General features: G+C 45.3%; 1 protein-coding gene across 1 annotated transcript; it reads right to left on the bottom strand.

Annotated features, from left to right (window-relative positions):
- Window positions 1–2,595: 2,595 nt before the first annotated feature.
- Cpb1 (carboxypeptidase B1) lies at window positions 2,596–25,312 on the bottom strand. The gene is made up of 11 exons (XM_042665685.1): window positions 25,203–25,312; window positions 25,033–25,108; window positions 19,865–19,989; window positions 14,107–14,206; window positions 13,921–14,022; window positions 12,975–13,076; window positions 12,293–12,403; window positions 12,115–12,205; window positions 10,368–10,570; window positions 3,297–3,381; window positions 2,596–2,963 (listed from the first exon to the last, which is right to left on the bottom strand). Exons 1-11 carry the CDS (start codon window positions 25,271–25,273, stop codon window positions 2,776–2,778), a joined length of 1,254 nt encoding a protein of 417 aa, XP_042521619.1. The 5' UTR covers window positions 25,274–25,312; the 3' UTR covers window positions 2,596–2,775.
- Between the last annotated feature and the right edge of the window lie 2,293 nt (window positions 25,313–27,605).

Genomic DNA, 27,605 nt, shown 5'->3' with positions numbered 1-27,605 from the left:
CTGAGACCCTCCGGGGTTTTGTGCCTCTGCCTTTATCTTGAGGAATTGCTCGCTTCCTCTCACCCAGGGTTTTCTTGGCTGGGGGCATGGGGAGGAAGAACCCCAACTTTAACGGTCTCTGCTGCTTATCTCATCTTACCATCAGAAATGCTCATTTGACAGAAAAACGATGGAAAGCATTGTTTTAGCAAATGACACATATGAGGTGGTAGGCTTAGTACGTTCACAGAGCTCAGATCGGAATCCAGTTGTTTGTTCTGAAATGTGGCACTACCACCAAGCTTGTATTAAAGGACCCATCCATAGGCTTTATATTTGCTCTGCTAACCTCAGATGGATTTGGGTCTCTGGCCCCAGAACGTTGTGCATGGTTCTTAATAACATAAAGCAGGTGTTTGAAACTTGATTGTAATCATCAAATTAAAAACATTTTTGTTATCAGATAGTTTAGATATATGAAATGTAGGTAACAATAGAAGGCATTGGTATGTTAGCTATGTAGACTTGTGACTCTATACCTTTTCTAAAGAAGCGTGCATTGCAGAAGAACCTGCGTTTCCACTTGCTTTCTCGTCTCCCTGTCATTTGAGGTCACCCTTACCTAAAACACCCAGAGGACTTGTTGAGAACAAGAAAACCTTGGTGCTGTAGTATTTACTCGTTGGACATTGTCTCTAGAGTGTGGATTTGTTAGGTGCCAAGTGACAGCTTTTGAAAGCTGAATTAATCAAAGCTGTTTGTTTACTATGTGACAAAGCATCCGGGGACATTCTTTAGTCTTTAATACAACTCAACTTGTGGTAAATTATTTGGAGAGTTACATGATTACCCAGGATCATTCCAAATCAGATAATTTAGTATTTGCCTTTGAAAACTATCTCTTCACTTTGGCAAATACAGACATGGCTAGATATGAAACATCCTAGAGTCATGGTTCCATATTTAATTGGCTGTATATCTATCTCTGTCTGTCTGTCTATCTGTTTCTCTTCTCATTATGCAGGCCAGAACTTGCTGTGTAGCTCTAGCTGGCATTGAAATGGTGATCCCTCCCAGTTACACTTAGCCTTCTTAGTGCTGGTTAGAGAGCCATCCATAGGCCTGGATGGACAGTGGTGTTGGAGGGGGGGAGGTGTGTATTGACCACAGAAACACCATTCCTCCTCATCATAGAAGGATTTCTGCATTCCTTAGAAAAATCTTCATGTACTGAACCTGTGTATAGGGAAAAGGCAGGCATTCCCAAGGCCTTGTGTCCTTAATGTTGCTCAAGTTCATGGACACAGAGTCTATGGTGACTCCTGCTGAGTTTGGGCCATGGATATAACTGAAAGATGGCGGTGACAATTCAGCAAATTAAACTTGATGCCCTAAGTTACCATCAATATAATGCTGAAAACTTAATGGGACACTAAGTTTTACACTTAAAGGCCTTGATTTGCCTATGTAAATTATGAATTACTGAATTATTTTGATGAATGCTCAGTATACTGGCATAGCTACACTGCCGCCATCTAGTGGACTGTTCATAAAATTCGTCATTCTTTGGCTTGGACAACTTCCAAATAAATTGTGATTCAAATGGTTCTTTTTCTGATTAGAACATCATTATAGACATTTTAACACATTATGTCTGATGAGCCCATTTTTCCCTCATTCCGTATAGGAAATAGTGATTTCATATTTTATTCTACGATTTTAAAGCAAAGACAAGCTCCCTAATGATAACTCTAATGCTTGTTCTAAAAACTGAATGTGGCAAAGTACTTTCCTCCATTGGCTTCTGTCGTTCTAACCCTGGAGAATATCATGTCACGTGTGGTGTGCACATGATGCAGTGATTTCCGCCTCTTTCACTGGCCCAGTTAGTCTAGCCAGGGTCACTTCCAGTCTGCCGTCCATGTCCGCACACAAGCACCCGTCTGACTACTCTACAGACAACATCCTCAGTGCGGCAGCATTATTGTGCCAGGCCCTGGACATGCCCTCCACGCCCCACCGGTTATGGGCCTTACCTCACCCAGGCTTACCATCTCCCCTCACCCCCTCAAGTTCCACTCTCGCCCTCTGAAGAGCCCCGGGCCTGAAGGGGGTGCCCACTGGGTCCTGCTCCTGGAGACCCATTTCTTCCTGAAGCTTCCCAAGGGGGCCTTCTTTCCTCTTCTCATGTCACATTTGTTCTCTCTGCAGTCTACCTCATACCCGCCTGCCCAGTGTCAAGTGAGTACCTAGTTATTAACTATTGGTTATTTACTTCATGTCTGTCTTCTCTATCGGTCTACGAGGGCAGAAGTGTTACAATTCTTTATTATTATTACTATTACCTTGAATCGCTGAATAAAATTCGTGGCATATAGCAGACAGCCCACTGATGAGCTGACGTAGGAGCCAAACCAAGGCATCCCTTCATTCTCCTTTCCATGTTTTGATCATGAGGCTGTGCTCACATCTGGTATACTCTGAGGTGTTGTCCAACCAACGGCTGGCTACATCATCTCCCGGGATATCCCCTTCATGACCACCTCATCTCTTGCACACCCCTTGCCTATTTATTCACAGCTTTTCCCGCTCTAAGAAGCAGACATTATGCCATACTTTCCAGGTACAGTGACTCACTTTTATTATGATCAGTTAAAAAAAGATCCAAGTAGTTTAATAGACCTAGAAGCTTAAAAAAGAATGCTTAAGATGTATAAAACCTTCATTCAGCCCCATTAAAATCAGAGTTCAGGATAGATAAGCAGTGGACAGAGCATCGTACGGCTGGGTGCCTGGCTAGTACAGGTTATGGAGGACGTAGTTGGCGATGTACTTGACAGCAAGCATGGTCTCCTCACAGGTCGGTCGGATCTGGGACTCAGGAAGCGCGAAGCCGTATCTACCTGTGTCCCGGAGTTCAAAGGTGAAGGAATATTTGATCCCTTCATCGTAAGCCCAGTCGTCAGAGCCGCCGGCAGCAGGATCTGAAACAAGCAGAGAGTAGGAGAGGGGGTGGACGACAACAATAACCCTAGTCTAGCGATTTGAAGACATGCCATCTTTGTCTTTATAATTACAACCCCTTTCCTTGTGCGAGTAGAGGATAACTCTCCAGTCACCTGGAAACCAGAGGGTGCCACATTTGATTTTTTTTTAAGAACAAGTCCAGTGTCACCCCACAAAACAGATCTGAACAGGGCATTTCTTGACTAGGAAAATGATTACATGACTCGTAAAAACCAGTGGGAGGCAAAGCTTCCTGCTCTGAGTGTTTAGCGCACGAGGCCCATGGTTTCCTGGCTGGAGGTAAGACTCACAGATTGTGGTGGCTCCGGGACCATAGGTGTACTTGGTGCCATGCAGGGAGGCGAGTTCCTTCACCGCAGCCTTTGCCAGGGTGTTCTGCAAGAGAACCATCAGGAAGTGAAGACACAGAGCAGAGCCAGAGGGACTCAGACCTGCTCTTGCTACGCGGGCCTGGTGCCTGGCCCGAGCGTCCACAAGCAAACACTGGGTTCCAGGCCTGCATGAGAATGTCTGCCGGAGGACATGGGCTCCTGGCCCCTCCACACCCTGCCCAGACACTCCACACTTGGGAAGCCCCGCCTGGCTGGGCTGCCTTCTGATTGTTCACTATGGGAGAATCAGTTGTGACTCATTCTGGTTGTGGGACCTGCTATATTTTGGATGTTGGCACCATAATTGCTTCTTGTTCATATGCCTGGGAAAGTGCAAGGAAACTGATGAATGAGAACCGTTTAATTTTTACAAAGGAGGAACTTTCCTAACTCCCCATTCCAACTTCAAACCCAGTCTTGTAAAGTTGAAGGCATGGGAGCATATCCTTAAGATATCTAAGATTTCAGCCCCCACACTGTTAGCACTTCCTTGACAAATCAGAACATTACAAAGCCATAGAATTTTAAGCCATGAATTTCTGTTCTGTCCACTGATGTGACGTAATTGGTTTCCTGGAACTATCTTTTCTTCTTGGAGTTTTGGACCCATAACTTGAAAGGTTTAGAGTTCCTTCTCTTGGGTTCCAAGTGGATAATAAGATGTACTTTCTCCTCTTCCAGAGAAGCCTTCTGCATGCTTTTCTTTTCTTTCTTTTTTTCCCATTAAGTTGTGAATTATTATTATTGTTGTTGTTGATGTTGTTAGCATTGAGGATTGAACTCTGGGTTCACACACTTGTTCACACTGGTACTCTACCACTTGAGTCATGCCTCCACTCCAAGCATTTTCCCAAATAATTGGAGGTGGTATCTCACAGACATTTCTGTGTGGGCTAGCTTTGAACTGTGATCTTCCAGGTGTCAGCCTCTTGAGTAGCTCGGGGTATGAGCCACTGGCAGCTGGCTATGAATTTAGAAATGCAGTTCTGCAGGATTAATTCCCAATGTGTAAAGTTCCACATGTGGAAGTCTGCAGTCTTGAGATGTTACAAAGGACAGTTGGCTAGATTTGATAGTCGCTGGTGGCATCTGTTGACTCACATGCCCGTTCCTGAACATGTTTGTTGGTATTACGTAATCTCTAAACTTCCAGACCACAGGCCTACTTGTGATCTATTATCTTTTTGAGACAATCAGTCCATCAGTCATGACTGCCCTGAAGGCGGTGCACACATGTCTAATTTGCCTTCCTTGAACCACAATCTGGGCACATGAGGGTCACCAGTGCTTCTAACCCTTCACAAGCATTTGTTTTCTGGGGCAGCTGTTCTGTGTCTGGTGTAATATCTAAGGATTTGGGTCAGAAGGCTGTGACTTTTCTCCTTTCATGGTGTATACTGAGTCTGTGCCCTGCTTAGCCTGGTCATTGTATCAACCTCATCCTCCAAGGGCCACCTCAACAGCCGGCCCATCTTCCACAGCTCTTTGGCTCCCTCTTTGGGCAGAAAGAATTGTGGCCGTGGCCTAGTCCACTTCCCTCCCTAGCCAGGCATGGGCTGCATTCCTTCTCAGCTAGGTGTTCTTGAACTGTAAGACTCTGGGTTCCCTCCCTCCTGCGAGGGCCCCTCTTTGCTGGGGTTGGGTGGGGGGGAGAGAATCCACTGTTCTTTCAGATTCGCTTGTCACGCGGCAGCATTGCATTACCGTCTTTGTGAATCTGCTCCTCGCCCTCTTTAAGGGCGTGGCTCCCCTCTCCTGGGAGGGGGCTCACGCCTCAGTTGTCCTCTGTGCTGTGACCCAGTGCTGTTCTCAGAAGATGACTTCTTTGCTGGAAGAGGCTTACTTTAACAAGTTCTCACAGTGTTGCTCAGGTTGGCCTTGAACCTGTAATCCTCCTGACAGGGCCTCCTAGGCACATACCACAGTGTCTGGTGTGGACATTACGTTGTACCTCAGAAGTCATACAGCAGAAGACCGAGTCCTCTCCATTTGGAGATTTGGATAGGGACGAGGAGGGTCAGGCTTTGTGAAGGCTGAACTGTGACCCTCCTGAGCAGAAGCTGGGGAGGTCAGCGGGGGACTCATTGGTCCCAGGATGGCCCGCCACACTTGGGTGTCTGTGCACTTTGCTTTTTTCATTATTTAGAAAAGAAGTCTCTGGGCCCTTTCTCAGAGCTTCTCCAAAGCCAGAGGAAGAGAAAAAGAAGTCAGAATAGACATTCATCAACTAAAATATCATATATTAAATTCCAATCATCTTAACAACAACAAAATATCCTGGAATCAGTGTGGGACTTTTCTTTTGAAGAGTTCACTTAATTTCAGAAATGTTACTCATTTATCATCGCAGCATTATCTGTCCACATTTCATCACCACAGAATTTTCTAGCAGAAGGGAACGCCACGGAGGGCAGTTTGCGCCCATCGGGGCCGGGTGATGTCCCACCTGGAACCACAGACTGGAAGGCGGTTCTAGCACTTGCTTAGGCGTTAGAGAACGAGGTAGCTCCTTCCCCATGTGTGACTTGACAAACAGGAAGCGAGGTGCTGGGAAATCCAAGAAGTACCAACGCCACAGACATCCCCGGCTCTGTCAGAGATGCCTGCCACTCCAGGAACAAGTCTTCCATTTCTTGCTAAGTTGGTTCAAAATGAAAACTAACATTTACATAAACCTTATGCCTTACAAAGAGCTGGTTATTTTTATCCCCATCTTACAGATAAAAGAGCCCAAACCCAGAGATGATGACAGATTGTGCCGAAGGCACATGGCCCTGTGAATGGCGGACTTCAGCCAGCTTCTTCCTTCTTTAAACCCTGCGCTCTTTCTGACTTCTCCTTGTGGCCTTCGGATACTTCAAAAGCAATGTCTGTCACTGGGGCTGGTTTTCCCCATTGTGAAGAACAGAGGGAGCTAAATATAAACCAGCCTCACAGGAAACTGTGCTCTCAGTCAAGGCCAAACATGGCCAGCTTTTATTAATCCTTAGATATGAATTTCCTATTGCATCTTATGCATGTCTCTTTTGTCATCTATCTCCTTAAAAAGAGGCCTTGGTCCTAATGCAAAAGACAGAGAGAGTCTCAAATGTCACAGCTGGCTCAAAGCCTGAGAGACAAAGGGGAGAGCAGTAGGATGTTTGCCCGGGTCTGGGCTCCAGGGGCCTGGTGAGATGAACGCGCAGGGGCTGGCCTTTTCCAGTGACCTGGGTTTCCAGGTAACATGTGACAAAGGAGCTCCCAAAGATGACAGTGCACTGAGCCCCCACCTTCTGGCACCCAGCCAGCCTCAAGACAGGGGCCACCCTTTTCTAATCTTGTGGCATCTATTATTACAGACAAAACAAAAGCCCCCCACAGAGGCTGAGCTCTAGCACAGGAGAAGGCCTTTTCTTCAGAACTTAGTTTCTAACTTAAGGTTCCAAGTTTAACCACGTGACAAGGGAGCCTTAAAATGATCTTTAACCGTGACTTCCCTCCTCTGTCCTGTGACTGCGTGTGGTTTATACCCAGGGACCCAGGGGCGACTTATCTTGGATAGGTTTGGTGCAGATGGAGAAGCAGTCAGAGTCTAGATGGAGAAGCAGTCAGAGTCTATGAGCAGGCATGCAGGCGGAGGAAGCACTGGGACTAGAAAAGCCCGCTGCGACTCAGAAAATGGAGCCCGGGGGTGAGAAGAGCAGAGCGAGGGCAGCGCTTGGCCTGGGATGGCTGGGTGCTCGGCAGGGCCCAGAGGTGTGTGGGAACACACTCTTCTGCTGGACACCAGATTCTTCCCCTGGCTGCTCCACTGACACAGTTTCTAGCTCCTTAAAAATTCAAGGCTGGAGTCCACAGACTTTTTTGTTTGTTTTTGGTAGAAGCGGTGTCTGTCCCAAGTAACACTTGAACACGAATGCTGTACGGGGCATCTGCCAGGCTCTGGCACTTATTCTATTTTTGAGACGGGTGTAAGGTCCAGTGAGTGAGAGACTGGGCCAGGAATGTGACTGTTTTCTTATCTTTGTTCAGGGCAGAGTTTCTCAACCTCGGCACTCTCGGCATTTTGGCTGGAGTATTCTTTGGTGTGTGTGTGTGTGTGTGTGTGTGTGTGTATACACGTGGGGGGCTGGCCTGTAAGTGCAGAGTATTTTATTAGCATCTCCTGGCCTCTGCTCAGCCATGTGCATCTAACATGTCCTCTGGGGGGAGACGGGGCACAGAGCAAAATAAATTAGTCGAAAGTAAAATGAGCTCAAGGAGGGAATAGGGAGGCTGAAAGTTCATCTGGGAAGAGGATTTAACAGGACAGAAAGGTGTTTCTTCGCTAAGGCACTGCAGTGTGTTTGAAGTGTCTCTGCCGCGTCACTTCTTGCCAGACTACATTGCTTTACGCGTTGGGGCGCCAGCCTCAGCAGGACGTGCAGGACGTCACCTAACACGCAGGCCTCAATGAACCACAGACACAGCGGCAGTGGAGCTCGACCCAGGAAAGATTTGGGATGAACTTGTGGTAAAAACTGCCTGCTATTTTTCTGGAACACAAACGAAACTGGGAGTCCTCTTGGCACTGGGAATTCTGCTGACGATGTCGCTGGCATCAGAACCTCTAAGACACTCCAAGGCCACCTGACTGGTCAAGGCTTGCCGGGCCTTTCCTTAGCCAGAACACTCCAAATAGACTGACCTTCTCGCCGCTGGACCCCATTTTGGTGCTTCATGGGCCTTTGTCTCTCACTCAGGACAAATCTCACCTCCTGGGCTGTCATTTGATAGCTTCTGCACACACTGCTGTCATCTTCTCTCGAATTTATGCAGCTGAGTGTAATCACAAACTACCTAGCCAAGCACAGTGGTGCATACCTGTACTCCTAGCTACTCGGGAGGCTGAACTCTCATTTGAGCCCATAGCAGTGGCATGTGCCTAATACATGGAGGTTAAAATCTGGAGGACTGTGGTTTCAGACCTGTCCAGGCAAAAATTAAGACCCTAACCTTAAAAATACCAGAGTGTCTGGGTGCCAATTGCTCACACCTGTCATCCTAGCTGCTCAGGAGGCTGGGATCTGAGGATTCTAGTTCAAAGCCAGCCCAGGCAGGAAAGTCTGTGAGAGTCTTATTTCCAATAAATTACTCAGAAAAAGCCAGAAATGATGCCATGGTAGAGCGCTGGCCTTGAGCTCAAAGAGGCTCAGGGACAGTGCCTAGGCCCTGAGTTCAAGCCTTAGGACCAGCAGAAAAAAACAGAAAACAAACCAAAACCAAAACAGAGCAAAACCCTGAAAGATCCTGAGCATTGCACATAAATGCATGTATGTTGGTGGAAATTGGAGCAGCTCAGAAATATTAAAAAAACATGTATTTATTATTTTTTAGCAGCTACAGCTAATTTCTCTAACCTAGAGCTAGAAACTCTGTTCCTAGCAGAGGCTAGCTAAGTCAGCTGGAAAAGGAGGAGTAGAACCAGAAATGCCCCAAGGCCATGTGAATTCCTGAGGTTGTAGCTAGGAAATTCTTTCTGTGCTTCCAATGCAAAGAAGCCAGAAGCCGGGCCACTCTAGTTAGGACACATGCACTTGGCCCTTGAAACCCACAAACCAACTTCGGGTTTTAGTTATTTTTCCTGGATATAGTTCCCCTAGGAGTTAGCAAAATGGAGTTACCAGATTCCAAAGGCAGGGCTTGATTCCTTTCCGGCAATAACTTGGAGGCTTCAACAAAAGTACTCCAGATTATTTGGTTATCGTCCTTTGCAGCCAGTGGACATGAAGCAATTGCTTCATTACATGGCTGTAACCTCCTGTCCCATGGTGGTTAGGTACTTGGGACAGAAGTTAGAGCGGACCACGCCCGGCTTTTGTGCAGCAGGACTTGGGGACCCTCACAGATTGTGCTACTAGAAAACTGAACATTTAATGCTTCCGACAAATGATGGCTTGTGTGGTTTTGGGGTATATAGATAGGGAAAGTGGGAAGTTTTTTTTTTGAAAAATTAAAAAAAAAAGAATCTAGCCAATTATTAGCCATCAGTTTTCTAGGAGACTGGGTTGTTTATCTGTTTTGTTCCTTTTCCCACAACATATTTACAGCATTACATGTTTAGTTGGTCTCTGAAAGAGGGAATCTGAAAGTGCAAAACGACAGTTTCCAGTTTTTAAAGTTCATGCATTTAGGTGAGCCAAATGTTTATGTCATTGTCCAGGTGGAATTCTCTCTCTTTCTCTCTCTGGTATAATTCAAATGATTTAAATCTTGCGCTTACTCTTTTAGATCATTGCACTCAACTTCTGGCAGCCAGATGTTTCATAAAGTTAAAAAATGTGAAGGATACAATCATGCTCTTAAAAAAGTTTATGACTTGATAATTGTTAATATGAGTCGTTATAAAATTTGTAAGATGGAAGCACTCACGGGACTGTATCTTGATTATCCAACAAAACTGCTGGTGTTTTCAGTCAAAGATACTTAGGTATCTTTGAAGCACATCCTAAATGTAGAAAGCCTGGGGTTTATGGTAGATTTGCTGAGCAGTGTTAGGATCTCAGGCTGAGCCCTGCATCTACCAGATACAACAACTTCTTAAAGATATCTGCCATGTTCTGCCATGCTACTCCTCCACTTGCACAACCAGACAAAAATGACCGAATCCACTGATCATACCCCAGATGCATGGAAACAACCCTTTGAGTTTGTATTGCCAGGAAGACAGAGGGAAAGCAACAACCAGTGCCATTTTGAAGGCTGGCAGATAAACCACACCTGGGAAGCTGTTCTCAGTATCCAAGTCTTAGCCAGTCTCTTCAGCTCACTCCAGGTTCCTTGTAAGTTCATTGTTATATTTTTTGCTTCCACTAACACACACATACACATACACATAATCAATCACTATAGGGACTTGGAGAAATTGTTCTTAAGATTTTTCTTTTTCAAGATTAGTACAAGAAACCCAGCATGTTCTCCCAGGGTGGCGTGTTCCCAGGGCCCCGTCCACCCAGGGCCCTGTCCGCTCACCAGCTCCTTGTTGTTCTCAGGCAGCAGGTAGTCATAGGAGTAAGGGTAGAGCAGCATCTGAGAGTAGGAGTGGATGGTCAGGTAAGCCTTGATGGAGGCGCGCTTGCTGCGGATGAAGTCCGCCAGGGCCTTGGTCTCATTTTCAGACTCGGGGGCAGGTCCACAGTAAGTGTCGGTACAGGGGTTTCGAGAGGCTCCAGTTTCTTGTAGTAAAGAAATAATAAATAAAGGTGTTATTTGTGGCCAATGATTACCTACTGACCTGCTCCTGGGATAGGTTTTGATGTTTCATGCTTCCGAAGGAGGAAGTTAAATACTGTGAAAGTTGTTTTCTTAGGAGCTCTTGCAACCATTCTGCTTTATGAATATATGAGAAGAGATGGACACTCTACTCACAAGTTCAGGATGGCAATTTTTAAGATGATTAAAAAACTGCACATGAATTCACTCATGTCTAGATGGTATTAAACAACAAAAGCAACACAGCATTAAAGTGTCAATAAGTAGGGTTAAAATAGTATCCATGAAAATTCTATACTGAAAATTCTATATTGCTGCAACCATTCTATTTTTTTGTTGGTGGAGGTATAAGGGCTTGAACTTAGTGCCTTATTGCCACGCCTACTCAAGTGGAGTTTGCTTAGCATGGGAAACCTGCTTTCAGACCTGAGAATGGGGCTTTACAGAGACCTATCTCTGAGAATGGGACTTCATCGAAGTCTACCTGGGAGAATATGGCTTCAAAGAGGCCTACTCCTGGAAAGGCTGGCAAACCCCTGGGATGTGTTTCTGCCTTTCTTCACTGTATAAGAGTGGCTATTAATCTTTTACTGTTTCTACTGCTCTTTGTACTTGCTCATTGTCAACGTTCCCTTATTCAAAGCTCTTTCTTAAGAGTGTTGACGACTCCAATATCTGATGAGTGTCTTAAAAATATGACGAACTCACCAGAGTTAAGTGCTACCCTGAAACCCCTCTTATGGAGGCTAGGAGACAAGTTATAAGTAAATATAAAAGTATTGGGGGTTTCACAAAGTCACTTCAGCAGAAGGAATTATTTGTAAGGGATTTACAAGAAGCTGTAGGCTCAGCTAAAAGAATGGATGGCAATTACTAAGATAACTATTTAGAAGAAAGAATTTCCTGCTATTTACTAAGAGATTTGCTAGGTCTCCTTGAAGTTTACTATTAAAGAAGAAACAGGAAAGATCTTATTGGAAAAGTTAAGGCCTCTATAAAGATAGATAATGGTTAATTGGTGACAAACATCAAAACCCAAACCCATTGTATTTCTTAGAGATAAGCCGGAGACAAATGCCTAGCAGGTGACCAGCTGGTGACCACCCAAGAAAGAAGCCCTGCAGCAAGATTGTGTAGCCTTTTGCCCTTTCTCATGGAGACTTTTGCTATAAAAGTTTGTTATCCTCTGCATTAAATCCCACTCAGCATCCACTCCTAATGTGTGTGAGTTGTCTGTTTGCCATCTCCCCATCCTATCCCAGGTTCCTCCCTTAGGTGTCCTCCGTCGTCCCGACAGAACCCGGTCCGCGGCACCTTATGAACCCCTTGGGCTTGCTTGCATGGCTCATGTTCTACCCCGTGAGCCACGACTTCTGTCCCACTTTGGGTTGATTATTTTAGTCACTGAATCTGGTGACCTTTTCTGCTTGGCTGGCCTCAAAATGCAATCTCAGCCTCTTGAATAGCTACGTTGACCTGCTCCCTCAATGGTCAGCTTGACACTCACCACACCATCCAGCATTGAAGTTTCTGTTGGGGTCAACACCGGTGCAGGAAGATCCAGGGCGGACAGAGCGAGTCTTCCTCCACATGCGGTTCTGGGGCAGGGTTGCACGGTTAGGACAGTGTTGTGGGGAGTAGCGGGCATGAACCCCTCTGACCCCTCTCAGGACTGGCCCACATACCTTGGTCCAGGTGTAGACGTAGCCATCGATGTTGACCACTGGCAGGACGTAGAAGTCCAGCTCGTCGAGAAGAGAGGTCATCTGGATCTCTCTTCTGTAGGTGCGCACGGCCTGCACGTGGTTCATGGAGGGGAAACTCATGGGAATATTGGGCTGTGGAGACCTGTGGAGCCTGTGTAGATGCTGACTGTGCTTGAAATCGTCATTGCTGTGGCACTTTGAAGGTGACTGCATTTTTGCTCAGTCTTTTGGATGGATACTTACTGTACTTCCTTGCAGAAGTACAGTAAGTACTTTTTCTTTCCCTTCTGTTTATTTATTAAGTCATCTATTTACATCAGCAATGACTCATGGATATTTAGAAACTTGAGTTTTGAAGTTTATCAAGAGATAACGATCAAGCACGTGGTTTATTTTTAAGTGACTAGCCCACCCTATGGCTATCTGCCTGTTCACCAAAGGAAAGGAAGTTCCAGTGAGTGAAATTCAAAAATAAACAGAAATTCCTGTTTTAAAAGCTGCACTGGCAGAAGTTGGAACTAGTTCCTACGAACAAGAGCCTGAGATTACAGATTCCTTCCTGTATTATTTTCTCTTATCGTAGCCAGGTTATTAGAAATCAATTGAAAGAAAAACATACTTTCTACCTTTCCTTTGCCAAAAATCCATTCTGCATACTGACCTCTCTTACAAACCACTGACAAAATGCAGGAGAAATCCACTCTCTCGCATGGAATCCACAGTCTATGAAGATAGCTGGTTTATTGGGTTTAGCTTTGCCGACCTGCCATGAGTAAAGGAAAAGAGAAGGTGTGGCTCAACACCTGGCACTCAAGTGTTGACATTCTCTACTCTGCTGGGAGCTGGACTCAACAGGTTCAACTCTGCAACAGGAAATGGTCTCTCCTAAGATTAAGTTAAAACATAAACCTACACAGTATGTTCTTACCCCTAGACGCTTGCTGTGTTTCTGCAGAGAGCTTACAGGGCTGTTTATTATTTTTATTAAGCTTGACAAGCTCGTATTTTCAGAAGATGCCTGATTACCCTGCCTAATTGTACCCACGTGAGGGTTATTTTTGGCTGCCATTCTTAGGTGACATGACCAAGACAACTGGAGGAATGATTAGAAGTAATTACAATTGTTGTTAATCTCACAAGGATTTTCCTTTCTCCCCACCTAGTTCTCATCTCTTTATTCTCCTCATTAGAATTACATGACAAAAGTGACATTAGATGCTGACAGAAACAAGTCACTGGTCTGCTTTGTAATGCCGGATAGATGTGAAGTTTATGGACCCTCTTTGGTAAATGAATTTGCCTCGACAGCTGGGAGAGAGAGATTTCATCGAGGTAGACCGGATGATTTACATTGCTCACAGGAATGCTTAAATTTATAGGACTTCTCTAATTTTATTGCATTTTCCTTTTGAATAAATCAAAGTAATGATTTTTTTTTAAATCCACATGTGATAAAAGCAGCTGAGGGGATCTATTTGGGGGATATAGGCAGGAAAAGAGTTATGACAACCTTTGGAATATGTGTATCTGCAAAGCAGATGTTCATGCATGAGAATTTGTTGATTTGGAGCTTTGGATAGCCCCGGGTCATGGTAAGAGATAATTACCTTGAGGAGGTACATGTTTCTTCCTTCAAAGGTGGTCCCAATGACGCTGCGAGAGATGAGGTCGGGGTTCTCAGCTGCCACTTGCTGGGTCCATGCCTCGATCTAACAAAGGAAATGTGTCGTGGGGTCAATTGGATATTGCTGGTGCCATTCCAAGAGCCACACTGACCACCTCACATGCCATACCGTTTCCCAGCTGTTGTACTTTGTGTAGCTGTGTCCCGTGGCGCGTCCCCGGCCATCCAGCTGAGCCTCCATTGCGTTTCTCAGGTTGCTGATCAGCACCCTGCATGGAGCACAGTGGGTGTCGGTACACAGTAGGCGCATGTCCCCAGGAAGCACACCCAGTGCCACCACTGCCCACGCCGGAGCGTGGCCTCACGGTTGCCCATGCTGTCCTCTGCATGGTCCCGAGACCTGCAATCTGGGGGATTCTGGTATGGCTCACAGTGGGGGACACTGCCAAGGAGGCCCCTCACCCCCAAACGACACATATTTGGATGTCCTTAGACCTTAAACTCAGAAATGGTTTTTCTGGGTATCTTAATTATTCTGGGTCAGGGCTTTGGAGGTTTGTATTTGAGGCCCATCTGCAGTCTTTCTTCCTCAAAATTTTTGTGATTATTTTAACATGAAAATCCCCATGTCCCTGAAACTGACTCCATTTCAGGGAGCTGAGTCACCTTCAGCCAGTCTCCAGGCTTTGAGAAAAATGACTAGCTACCCAGAAGTATCAGCAAGCAAAAGGTTGATTTAGGTAGAAGAGTATTTGGTTTTAAAGAACTCATTTGTACTTTCTTATTTGGCTGGCTTAGAAATCAAACAATAGTTCTGAAACAAGGTGCTGTAAAAATGGATGACAGAATATTCAAGGTCTGCCTGCTGCTATCCTGTGTGTGGCTCAGTTGAAAGTTACACGCCTTCAGGGTGTGTGTGTGTGTGTGTTCATTCATTGCCTATTGCTACTTTGAGCAGAGAGTATGCTGGGAAGGGACAAAATCTTATGAGCATCAATGTCCGCGTCACAGCCGTGGGAACATTACAGACAGCGGCCAGTTCTTGAGCGATTTCTATTATCCACTGTCAAGCCTTGAAATGATTTTATCTGGCACATGGAGAATTGCAGCCGCACATCAAAAGTCTGCTATCCCTCTGCCTTCCCCCAGGGCAGTGTGCTGAGCTCGGTCAAGGCTGCCCACTGGGCCTCCCTCCACATCTTTCCATTTGGTGAGGTTGGGGCTGAGCTCCAGTCTGTCTATGGAAAAATGCAATAAACGAGTGCTAAATGGCATCTGCTTCCTGGGAAATGGCAAAGTCTGCCCCAGTGACTTAACTGTATTACGGTGATACTGAAAGAATAAAAAGGAGAAATCTTGGACATATATTCTTCGGAAAGAGAAAATAATTTTTTTGAAGAGCCAACAATACCTCATTAGTGCATTCATTTTTGGTGGCAGCTGAAAATACCTCCAACAGTGGCTTCAAGCAACATGGCTTTGTTGTTTTACAGTTCTGGAGGTTAGATGTCTAACACAAGTCTCACTGGGCTGGAAATCATCAGAGATGCACAGCTTTCAGAGGCACCTGGGAGGGCCTGGTGCCCTCTGCATCTTTGCAGCTCCTGTGTTCAGGGTTGTGGTTTCTCCATTTCCAAAGCCAGCAAGGGACTCGAGTCCTTCTCACCTTTAATTGCTCTGACTTCTTCCCCTGTCTCTGGCTCGTGTGGTTCCTTGGCCTCCCTGAAGAGTCTAGGATAGTCTTCTATGTTATGTCAGCTTGTTAGGAATCTTAAGCCTTCTATTACTTCCATTCCTCTTTGTGAGGGAAGTGAACCTATTTCATTACTTGGAGGAGTAAGGTGTAGACATTTTGGAAGAGCATCATTGTGTCTTCAGTAGTTTGGGACAATGGTTGCACATGCTTTAGTTATTTTCAACACACATGACTGTTAGGAATTAGGAATCTAGTTGTAGAAGGAATGGACGGAATAATCCTGAATCTTAGGAATCAAGGGATCAAGGGCTTTGTTTGGCCCAGATCTACAAGTTGGCTTTAGAAAACTGGCTTTACTCTCTGGGGTATAATTTCATAATTGTAGAGGGGGGAAATTGAACAGAGACTATTCAATTTCTTTTCAGGTCTAAAACACAGCCTTGATTCAGATCCATGGATTGTGGCCATTTTCATAGATATCTTCCAAGATATATGGATTTTTTTTAACCACTTAGTACCTTTTAAACTCTAAGAAAAGGTAGAAGAAACTAGGCCTTCAGTAGCGATAGTTAACTAAAAACTAGAAACAGTGAAAACAAAACAAGCCCCAAATAAAACACCAACAGAAAGGACACTAAAAACTTAAAAAATATCAACCATGGAGCTTCACCCCCAACCCTATAAACTTTGACTTTAGTGAGATTTCTACTGTCAGCCAGCATGCAAAATATGTAGGTCATATGGCTCCTCACTTGGTACACAGAGGAAAGATGTCATAAGTTAATTACTCACAGACACTGCACAGCCTCCAGACATTCAGTCGATGTTTCTGTGCAGGGCCAGCCCCATGGCCATCTCCCATCTATCAGGAGCCAGCTCTGTGGGGAAGAGGCACCAGAGAGCCTACCCATTTCACCTACACCCAGCCCTCAAGTTCAAGTTATTTAGGGGAAAGCAATGACTTTGCAAGGCTTGTGTTGTTACTGCTTGATACGAAGAAGAGACATCCCGTGAGATTTATTACCGTGTTAAATATTTAGCAGCTTCATCGAGAACCAGGAGAAAGAAGTGTAATAATAAAACAGTTAGCTAAATTTCGGACGACAGCCAAGAGTGAAAGCATCCTGTGGTAACTTGTGGAAGCACATCAGGATGAACTTGAAATGTGATACTGACCCCGGAAGGCAGGGAACTGACCTCAGATGATTCTTTCCTGCCTTATGATGATCTGATTTTTATTAGCTTTAGGACAAAACACTACTTTAGGACTATTAAAAATACTATTACTAAATAATGAGCTACTATGTAGAAGATTAAAACAATGCCTCTTAATATAATGAGGACAGCGTTGCAGCTACAAAATACAGAGATATGACATATGTTTTATAATTTTATGTGCTCCTTTTAGAGCCTATCTTTTTCTTATCTTTTTTTTTAAACTTGCAAGCAAATTAGGTAAGCATGACTCCCAACAAAGCGAGGGGTGTAACATCTGACAAGGAAAGAGAGACACGGCTCAGTGTCACCCCTTTGAGATGCTGGGAGATGGAGAATTTGATTCCTTCTTTCATTGCTGGCCAAAGGTGTTTTCTTATGTGACTCTGAAATATGCAGGGGAAAAAAAAAAGATGCTCCAGGCAGTCAGCAAGACCATCTCTCCCTGGGTCAGCTAGGACAAATGCAATCTTTTCTTTCTTTCTTCCTCTTTTTCTTTTTTTTGCAGTTTTGGGAGGGAATTCGGCAGAGGGCCACCCACCGGGTATGCGTCCATTTAGCTTCAGCCATAAGCTGAAGATGTACACTTTCTGATCCCCACCTGCCTGTGTCTAAGAGTACTACCTAGCAAGTCAAAGTGTCGTTACCCCTCCCTCTTTATTGGCACAATAATTTAGGATGTGACCGAAAGTGCTGTATGATCAAGTCTTGGTCAAGAGAAGAATCAGAATGGCGGAAGATTCTGGAAAGCTCTTTGGGTGTGACTTGGGCAGGGGTGGCTCCACCGGTGCACAGTCACAACCACGAATCTCTGCCAGCAGGAAACCGACAAAATGCAAATTAGTTGCCCTAGGAAGCAGTAATGGGGCTCACAGGGACCGCCTGCAGCCCCAGCTTGGATATTGTTGAAGTGCTCCTCTGGGATTTCTGGAGTCTTATTATTACTTAAATTTTAAATTACTTAAAATTACATGCTACAAACACGCTCTGTAGTGAACAGAGAAGGGGAAATTAGTGAGACCTGAGCCCTCAGGGAACACCCTGTGTTCTGCATGAGACGGCATTCATCTACAACTCCCAGGAAGTTTACCACTGAGAAAGGGAAGTGAAGGGCTGGAGGCCTGGCTCGAGTGGTAGAGCGCCTGCCAATGAGCGAAAGTGTCAGACACCGAGTCCTGCCCGGTCTCAAACACATGAAAAAGAAACAAGTTTTCTACCTGGAAATCGTCATCATTTTGAGACAGGAAGAGAATGAGGACATGGATTAGGCTGAAATCTTTCCCGGGAAGATTTCATATTTTCTCAAAACACACTCAAGTCTTGCCTGTGCCGTGGGGAATTGCTGGGCTACACATTTCGAGCTTCTTTCACTGAGGCTCCTAAAGGCTAGGATTTCAGAACTTCTTGCTAGGTTATGAGAGGAGCAAAATGTCATAGCCATGTGTCTTAATCCCATTTTGGAATCTAAGAGATTATGTTTTTGTTCCAGAAAGACGGTTCTCAGGTCACATTTGAGCGCTTCCCAGGGGCAGGATGGGGAGCTGGGCCCCCTGGGGGGGTCACGTCCTCTTTGTGCAATGGTAACCCGAGCAGCGTCTGCAGTGGTTGAAAATTATTTACATCTTGTTTGTTTTTCATGTTCACCACGCTGTTTTTTTGTGAGTGACCTAGTGCGTGGCTTTGTTTTACTGGTAAGGAAGGGGGAAGTTCAGAAAGGCTAAGCCCCACAGCCAGTAAGTTGTGGAGCTGGGGCAGGAATCGGCCTGTCTGTCCGCTCAGCATTTGCTCGCTGCCCTGTGGGAGGCCACTAGTCATGCTGGCTCCCATTTCACAGGTATGAAGCCTGATACCTGCCCTGATGCAGGTATTATTTTTGTCTGTTTTCAAGGCATGAACATCTCTAGTACAAAAAGGATGTAGGTCCTATTGTCTCCAAGCATATGGAGCCCTCTGCATATGGTGGGAGTTGCTGAGTGGACCTTTGAATATTGAGAACTGGAGACTTCCTCGGCTCCGGGGGTCCCCTCCTGGAGGAGGGCCTCGGCTCTGTCCTACAGACCTCACTCTTCCTCCTTCCACAAAATGCCTCTGGCTCACCATATTCTCTCTTCCCTGTAAGTCTATGGGCACAGGGTCTGTTCTCTGCCTGGACAGTGGCTTGTCCTGGTTCTTGGGGAGCTGCTCCTCATCTTTTAGTTCTCATCTGAAACCTCATTTTGTAGGCCCATCCCTCCTCCACTCCTGGTTGTCTTCTGTTGCTCTCAATCTCCAGCTCTCTGGCCTTTCTAGCACCAATTATTGCAAACTCTTATTTAAATTTGTCTTCTCCTAAGGCGGGGGTCATTACCTAGCCTATCCTTCTCAGTATTTGCTCTGTGTAAGAAGTTGATATCAGTTTGTTAGGCCAACAACTGCCCTAACTCAGGAGAACACTTTGATCTTGAAGGACCTGGACAGGCCAAGAAATATAGAATGATCAAGGTAGTCAACTCTACTCTAGGTTTTTGGGGAGCCATGTTGTTGTTATTGTGGTTGTTGTTATTATTATTATTTGGCTTCCTCTCTCCATGCCTTCTTTTCCACTGGATAGGTTGGGGAAAAGCTATTCAGATTGCCTCTAGCTTTGTTCTAGAGACATCCTGGCTCAAAGTAGGTCTAGCTGATCATCTGGAACAAAGATCTGATCAGATTGGAAAATTGTGCCTGGCTGACCACGGTGCCCATTGGTTGACCTGTCCACTACACATCATTCATAAGGCAGGAACAGATTGAGAATCTGGCTGAAGGGCTGAGGCTTCAAGAGCCAAAACCATCTTCATTAGAGCAGTAACTACTCCACCAGGGATGGGAGTCTTAAGATTTAGAATCCAGGTTCTTCTTTGTGTGGTCCCAAGTCTCTTTGCATGCAGAACATGGTCTTGTTCCATTTTTGTTTTTGTTTTTTAACCTTTCCAGGGTAATTCAGTAGCCTGGGTAACAGGGAGAGTATGGCAACAGCTGTACAACCTCCACTTACTCGTACTGCAGCTCATTCTGCCCCAGGAAGTCCTCCACGGTGGCTGAGTCTTCGGTTTTGACATGGAAGTCAACTGAGCTGTGAGGTTTGACTTGTGTGGCTGAATCTGGCTTCCAGAAGTCAATCTAAATAAAACCCGAAGTATCATATATCAGACTTCCACAATTCAGGGTGTGAATTACCACCTGGGCACATGTTATTGCTCTGCTCCACCAAGGTATTTTCAAAATCAAATTACCCATGAAATCTCTTTAAAAGATCTACCTTCGAGTGAACAAGGTCAGGACCAAGCAATTAGATGTCAATAAAAATGTTCACAAATACACACATACCCTTGATTATCAGCAAGCACAAAGAGCATATAATTATCTCCCACAACACTCGTTCATTGTAGTATTCTGTAACTGTTCTCCTCTACTTATTGATTTCCTACTTGTTTGTGATAACAGTCTTTGTGGTAATGGATGTGTGGAATGAATGATAATGAATTAACTATAGACAAGAAATAGTGGAGAGAAATTAAGCTTTTCCTTTTCTTTCTAGTGGCTCTGTAATTACGAGTGTGTCTTGGAGATTGGTTCTGTGCAGGTTTTAATGATGCACTGAGTGTTGTAGGGGTGAGTGCTGTAAGGGTGAGTGTTGCAGGGGTGTGTGTTGTAGGGGTGTGTGTTGTAGGGGTGTGTGTTGTAGGGGTGTGGGTGAGTGTTGCAGGGGTGTGTGTTGTAGGGGTGTGTGTTGTAAGGGTGAGTGTTGCAGGGGTGAGTGTTGCAGGGGTGAGTGTTGCAGGGGTGAGTGTTGCAGGGGTGAGTGTTGCAGGGGTGAGTGTTGTAGGGGTGTGTGTTGCAGGGGTGTGGGTGTGTGTTGTAGGGGTGTGGGTGTGTGTTGTAGGGGTGTGGGTGAGTGTTGCAGGGGTGAGTGTTGCAGGGGTGAGTGTTGCAGGGGTGAGTGTTGCAGGGGTGAGTGTTGCAGGGGTGTGGGTGAGTGCTGTAAGGGTGTGTGTTGCAGGGGTGTGGGTGTGTGTTGCAGGGGTGAGTGTTGCAGGGGTGAGTGTTGCAGGGGTGAGTGTTGCAGGGGTGAGTGTTGCAGGGGTGAGTGTTGTAGGGGTGTGTATTGCAGGGGCGTGCTTCCCCACTTCTTCCTTGCACAGAGAGGAAGTCTGGGGTGGGCCTCACTGGGGGTCATTCCATCCATTGCGTCTCTAGATGTGTGAGCTAACCTCAGGCTGGGGATATGACTAGTGATGATGTTGAGGATCACTGGGAACTCAAAAGAGACGTTGGGCAGACTTAAGAGATAGTATAACAGACACTAAGGATGTAAGCTCTGATGACTAAGTTCAGACACACCTGCATGGGATCCAGTAGTATCCTATGTTATGTCCTGGTTACTTTTGGACCACTGTGGGAGTCCAGTGGTATTGGAGCTATGGGTAGAGGCCATTGAAAATGCTGGGGTTCAAGCCCCATGACCTACCAAAAAAAATGCTAGGACCAAGAAGGGAAGAACATAGGATGTCACTATGAAGGATTCCAGAAGAGAATGTATAGTGTGGATCTCATGGAGGGATTGGAAGGAGCGGGCATTGGCAGCTGGATGGGGGAGGGGTTGGATAGATAGCTCAGAAAGTGATCTGGTGAGACGGGGTTGAGAGGATAAGGACGGGCGCGGAGTGAGGGGGGGAGGGGTGCAACGGCATGTCATGATACAGACAGAGAAAGCAGAGGCGGCGACAGATTCTGGCCAGCCAACACCCAAAGAGAAGGGCATGCAGATCAGCACACAGGAGGAGAAAGTAACCTCTGAATGCCTACGTGCTTGTTCTCCAAGTTGCCTGAGGGGGCCTGGGATGATTTTCTACTGCTCTTATGTCTTAGGGACTTTCCTTTTCTATGGGGAATTCTAGGGCTAAGTCCACACAGCAGGGAGGAGCTTGGCTGGGAAGGCAGGCATCAGGAGAAATCACACCCGGAACCCTGGAAACCCACAAGACGTGCACGGAGACGGGAGTGCGTCTTATGATGGTTATCTCCAGTAAGAGAAACAGTACCGCCTGGGTGACAAGGAGAGAAAATGAGGAGTGGGATGAGGAGAGTCTGTCGGAGGACAACGGGGCCACAAAACTCCCCGGTCTACCCGTGTTCAAAAGGACACGTTCAAAAGCTGGAAGGAAGGACGCACAGCCAAGGATGAACACAAAGATGGCCTTGCGACCAGCTTATCAGGAAGGCTGTATCCAAGAATATACGGTGTGCACTAGCTTTCTGCAGGGAGTAAGAAGCTCTTTTTAAATCAAGGTGGAAAAACAATATAGGGAGAAAAAAACCATGCACCCTTCTGCTGGGAGGTAGAGCCTGTTGTCTGCATCTGAAGAAGGGAATGTGGTTCTATTTAACTCTTGCTCAGCTTTGTCCTCTCCAAGAAGGAGTTCTGCTATTCCTTTTCTTCCCTATTTCTCCTCCTGAAAGATGAAATTGCCATCAAGATAAGCAAAGGATTGTCAACATGATATTTAAGCAGAAATGTTTTGTTTAAAGAACCTGGAGGCCAAATGTAGGTGGGACAATGGGTGACAACAATGGAACATAAACTGTATTAAAAAAAAATCCCGGATCTAGCTGGGCACTGGTGGCTCACACCTGTAATCCTAGCTACTCAGGAGGCTGAGATAGGAGGATCACAGTTTGAAGCCAGCCCTGGTAAGAAAGTCTATGAGACTCTTATCTCCAATTAACCACTAGAGAACAGGAAGTAGAGCTATGGTTCAAGGTGGTAGAGCACTAGCATTGAGCAAAAAAAGCTTAGACCTTGAATTCAAGCCCCATGACTGACCAAAAAAAAAAAAAAATCCCAGATCTACATATAGTAACGCTGAAAAACACATATAGCTGTTCCTATTTACATTCTGAGTCCTTTACTTATATCACATCTCTTGTCTTAATCACAACAACCTTGTAAGGCATAGTATTAGCATTTTTTTTATACGGGAGGAAGTGGAGACCTAGAGGCACCCAAGGCCAGAATAGCAGATTCTCTGCTCTTAGCTGCTGGGGAATGCTGAGTTCAGATGATTTATAACAGAACCCTACAGATGCGATTGAAGTACTTTCTCAGCAGCATTGGAAGAAGCAGAGCTCGGAGGGCTCAACAGGGAGTGGGAAGGGTTGGTCTGGGAGTCCATCAATAGGAAAACAGGTGAGCCCAGAAGCAGGGCTGCGGCCTGGCATGGATTCTGCAGAGAAACTGCAGAGCACAGTGGAAGCAGGTGGGCTGTGCTGCCCAGGGAGGGAAGCTATGGGCTTTGGGAGCCAGCCTGGTTAAGCAAGAATAAGTCAGTCCCAGTTAACCCAGCTTCGGAAGAGGCTGCTAACCTGGCAGAACACTGAATCTTGATCTCAGTGATGTATTTGAGGAAGCCCATATCCATGGTCATCTTTACAAGCCAGAAAGTAGCACCCCGCTAACTTAGGTGAGTCCTAAGGAGAGGGGTTTAGTGACCCACCCAGCACTTCACATGGGATCTGGTTTATTGGAGTCTCTTGGCATATGTGTGTTGATCAGGAGAAGCGCAGAGGAGGTCTCTTTCCCAGCCAGACCCCTAACTTAAGGCTTTTCAGTGACAAAGGTGAAAGTTTCACTTCTCAGACTGCTGGTGATTCTAAGTTTAGGGCAGAGTTCTTTCCCCTGGATGAGAATTCCTGCAGAATTCTCATCACACTCAAAACAGGGTGTCTGGATAAATTTTTAACAGCACACGTGTAAAAAGCCTGCATTCGGGAAAACAAAAAAAATCAATCAGGTGAGCAGGAATGGAGGGCGACCCGTTTGAGGGTGGGAAGAGGAGTAACCTAACAGTATTGCTGGAAGTCAGGGGTGCCTTGACGGCTCAAGAGGCTGAAAAGAACCTCAGGCCCCATTAATAAACGTCTGCTTTACAAATGCAGGCTACTGAGGGCCCCGTGGCATGGATTAATCAGAGCATGCCCGGAGACCCACTGTCAGTTCTGCTAGCTACATCTTAAGAAGGAAATATAGACAGAAAGACTGAGCTATATCCAGAGGTGACCAGAATGATCAAGAGTCCATCAAACAGTGCTAGGAGAAATGACGGAAAGAACGGGAGGAGATCAACCTCAGAGGCAACACAATGTTTGAGCATGGGGTCAATGCTAGAGAGGGTATCAGCTCAGCTTCGTGAAGAAAGCCTACAGGAGGACTTTGAAGGCAAATGGCTATTCTGAGAGGTGGCAGTTGTGTGCCAATGTGTCTACAAGTGAGCAAATGGGGTCCTTGGTACACTGCTTTCTAGAAGGAATTCCTAGATTTGAGTGGAAGGCAGAAATTGGTGGCTGATTCTATGAAAACTGAACTCTCAACCTTTTTGCCCCTTCCTCCATACCTTCAAAGGTAAAATCTGAAAGCTAGCTAGACAGACAGCCATTTAGGAATGAGGGGACTATTTTAGTTTATACATTCATGGAGAAATCTCGCTGGTCTAAGTGCGACTGCTTACAGCTGGTGGCAGAACCCTGCCACACATTACATATATGATTTAAAATGTCAATTCTCACCCTGTAGATAATACTTTTTGTAAGGAGTAGCCTGCACATCTCAGTTTCTTGAAACAAAGTATGAAAATCATGCCTTTTTTTTTTTTTTTTGCATCTTCTTTTGCTCCTTCAAGTCACGTCATTAAAGGGACCAGAATCAAGGTCATAAAAAACTCAAGCTGTTTGATTTGGAATGAAAGAAAATCAAAGGGAACAGATGATACATGGGATGTGGAAATGAATCTGAAGTTGGACTAAAGCCCAGTTTTTCAGTGATATCCGTGTTGATCATTTTTCTCCCTGGCCTTAGCAGGGAGGTGACTGTCCATGAGAGGGTGTCTGACCTTCTGGAACAGCTCAAGTTGCCCAGTTGTTATACTGCCAGCTCTTTAAAGTTTGCATGGATCTATAACATGAATTTACAGAGGGCTTATGGCACTGTGAGCCCATCAGAGAAAAAGCCATGTGGCATTGCATGCTGCCCAAGATTTTTTCATTCATTGACACCAGAAATGCTGTAGATAATGTTTCATGTCATTCTTCCTTCGGTGGAATCACCATGCAACCAGATTTTTAAAGTGAGTGCAAAGTTAAGTCTGGGCTGTAAGGAGCTGCCCTTACCTGATGTGTTTTGGCCAGGTCATGAATTAACTTGATGTGGTCTTCATCTTCGACACTGACACGGAAAACTTTATTGCTAAACAGTAAAACACAAGAATAGAAAATTAAGTTGCACAATATAACGTGGGAGGGGCTATTAAAACTTGCTCTTCAGGGGGCTTATTACATACCCTTCCAACTGCTCAACCGAAGAGTAAGCAGACACCAAGGCCACTCTCAACAGAATAAGTAACAGCCGCATTGTCTTGACCAGGTCCGCTGGCTGAGTCAGGGGTGCCGCCAGCCTTTATAATCCAGGGTGTCCTTCCTCCCTTCTCCACTCTGTGAACAGGCCCTATCTGATCTTGATTAATTGGCTTCCTGGCACTGCTATGTCAGTAGCTGTGTAAAGTCTTAGAGCATATCTCTCTCAACACCTGTGGAAACAGCAAATAGTCTCACGTTATATTTACTGGGTTTTGATGTGAGGCCTTGAACAGTCTACAGGAAAATGGGTTTTAAGTAAAGTATATCTTTCCCGCTTTTAATTGAGAACTGCTTGCAAGTTCTCTAGATTTACATACATGGTATGATGAGTTTTGACACACATATATACCCATGTAATAACGGTTCCTCCCTTAAGTTCCTCTAAGCACCTTTCCAGTGCTCTTCTTCCTTCCTACAGTTTCTAGCTTTATACATTGGTTTTGCTGTTCTTGTTGTCAGGCCTCCCAAGTAGTTAGGATTTCAGGCATGGGCCACCAGGGCCCTGCTTCAAACAGATCTTTCTTGTGCGGTAGATGGAGGCAATCGTCTTATCATCTCTCTTCAAATACCCTTGCAACAGTAGCTCGGAGAAACAGGCAGATGGGAGGAATTCATGGTTAATAGACTCGGCTACCCCTGCCACTCTCTATACCTTTAACCAAGTTTCCGTGAGTATGTTGGCTGCTGGCCACTCTGATGAGGCTGACCCGCGGGGGGCTGGACCCACATCCACGCAATGTGTTCAAGGTGACCTTCAGTTAGGTCTGCTGGGATTCCACAGCACTGACCTGGGCCAAGTGGAGCACATTGCAGAGATGGTCGGTGTTGGCTTTACACTGCCAGGCAGCGTTCTCCTGGAGTTGCAGCACTGGCTGTTCCACATCACCGGAGGCGGGAGCCGGAGCTCAACAGGATCTTTTAGCTCTGGCATGAATTCCATGTCATCTGACAGGAGGGAGGCCAGGAAAAGTCCACCAGCTGCAATGACCCCGACTAAGGGGGCAGCACAGAATGTCTGTCTTTCGAGGTTACAGTAGAGTGCATCTCAATGTCTGTGAAGGATTTTAGAATCTAATCAAAGATTGCACTGAATCGCCCCTGTCTCTTTAAGTCTTTGTTAATCTGCACTAAAACTTTGACCTTTATCTTTAATAATATTGACAATTTTAAAGAGTACAGTCAGTTGTTGTACAGAATGTCTTTCAGTGTGGTTCCTGTCCTTGTTTCTCATGGCTTCATTCATATTTAAATCCCAATTATACAACTTCCTTAGTACAATGCTATGAATGGTTCATGTGCATTTGGTTAACTAACTAAAAAGCTGAAAATGTAGGAAATACATTGACTTTGACAAGCCCATCTCCTTTTCAAGTATTAATTATTCTCTTCAGCCTCTTAGAATGCTTGCTTTTATCTCTGCATATTTTTATTTATTTATTTTTGTATCCTGGCTGAATATTTGTGAATATTTTTCTATCACTAGGATTATAAGCTCCTTGAGAGATCAAACTGTGTCTTATTCATTTTGTTTCATAGAAGGCACAGGATTCTTTGTTGAGTAGAAAGGACAAAGGAATAATGACAATCTGATATTTTCATGAAAACAAGTTATTTTGGCATTGTTTAATAAATGCATGTTATAGGGAGATTAATAGTAAGACAGATGTTGCTTTCTTAAGAAGGTCAAATTTTATTATTTTCTTGGATCAGTGGCAAAAGCACCTTCCAGAATTCCCTTTTGGTTTTATAACTATATGAAAAGTCACATCAAAGAAAATTTATAAATTCACCTGGAGTCATAAAACCACCCCACCCCCTTGTCTGTGTGCTTGGAACAGTCGGCTTCCCGGAGGGGGTCGTACTTCCTTGGATCTTCTTCCGTATTCAGAATTAATGACGAAGTGTGCCCACATAGGGCATCTCTTTGGACATCATCCCCATGCTACCCTGTGCTCTGGACCCCACCTACATGGTAAACTCTATCCCTTGCTCATTATTCATGGATTTACTGTAAATTATTCCAGCCCAGTTCTGCTTGTACACAGCAGAACTGCACACAGTTCCTCCAGATGCTCATCTCCTTGCTCATTGATCTGTTTTTCCCCCCCACCTCCACTCTGGCCTTGCCTTTGGGTTTAACGCTTGGTAATGTCTTCCTAGCTTCACTGCTGGCAATTCACCAATCCAATTTGGATACTCTACTTCACTTCCATGGATTGTACTACATTCTCTTGTTTGTTTCTAAAACTAAACTAGCCAAATGAAAGGAGGACATTGCCATTTATGTACCTGGGAGGTTCAGCCATGGTGCTGGCCACACTGGTTTA

This window comes from Dipodomys spectabilis, unplaced genomic scaffold, assembly GCF_019054845.1.
Source record: "Dipodomys spectabilis isolate Male_0828 unplaced genomic scaffold, ASM1905484v1 ptg000340l, whole genome shotgun sequence".
NCBI lineage: Eukaryota > Metazoa > Chordata > Mammalia > Rodentia > Heteromyidae > Dipodomys > Dipodomys spectabilis.
The sequence above is the reverse complement of the archived record's forward strand: the minus strand, read 5'-3'. Positions and strand labels throughout refer to the sequence as shown.

What these genes read in the sequence shown, in the direction of transcription:
- Cpb1 (XM_042665685.1), bottom strand. Translation starts at nt 25,273, where the DNA reads ATGCGGCTGTTACTTATTCTGTTGAGAGTGGCCTTGGTGTCTGCTTAC. An exon ending in AGTACAACAGCTGGGAAACG is followed by an intron (nt 14,023 to 14,106) that starts GTATGGCATGTG and finishes TTCCTTTGTTAG; the next exon opens with ATCGAGGCATGGACCCAGCA. An exon ending in ACGTCTACACCTGGACCAAG is followed by an intron (nt 12,206 to 12,292) that starts GTATGTGGGCCA and finishes ACCCTGCCCCAG; the next exon opens with AACCGCATGTGGAGGAAGAC.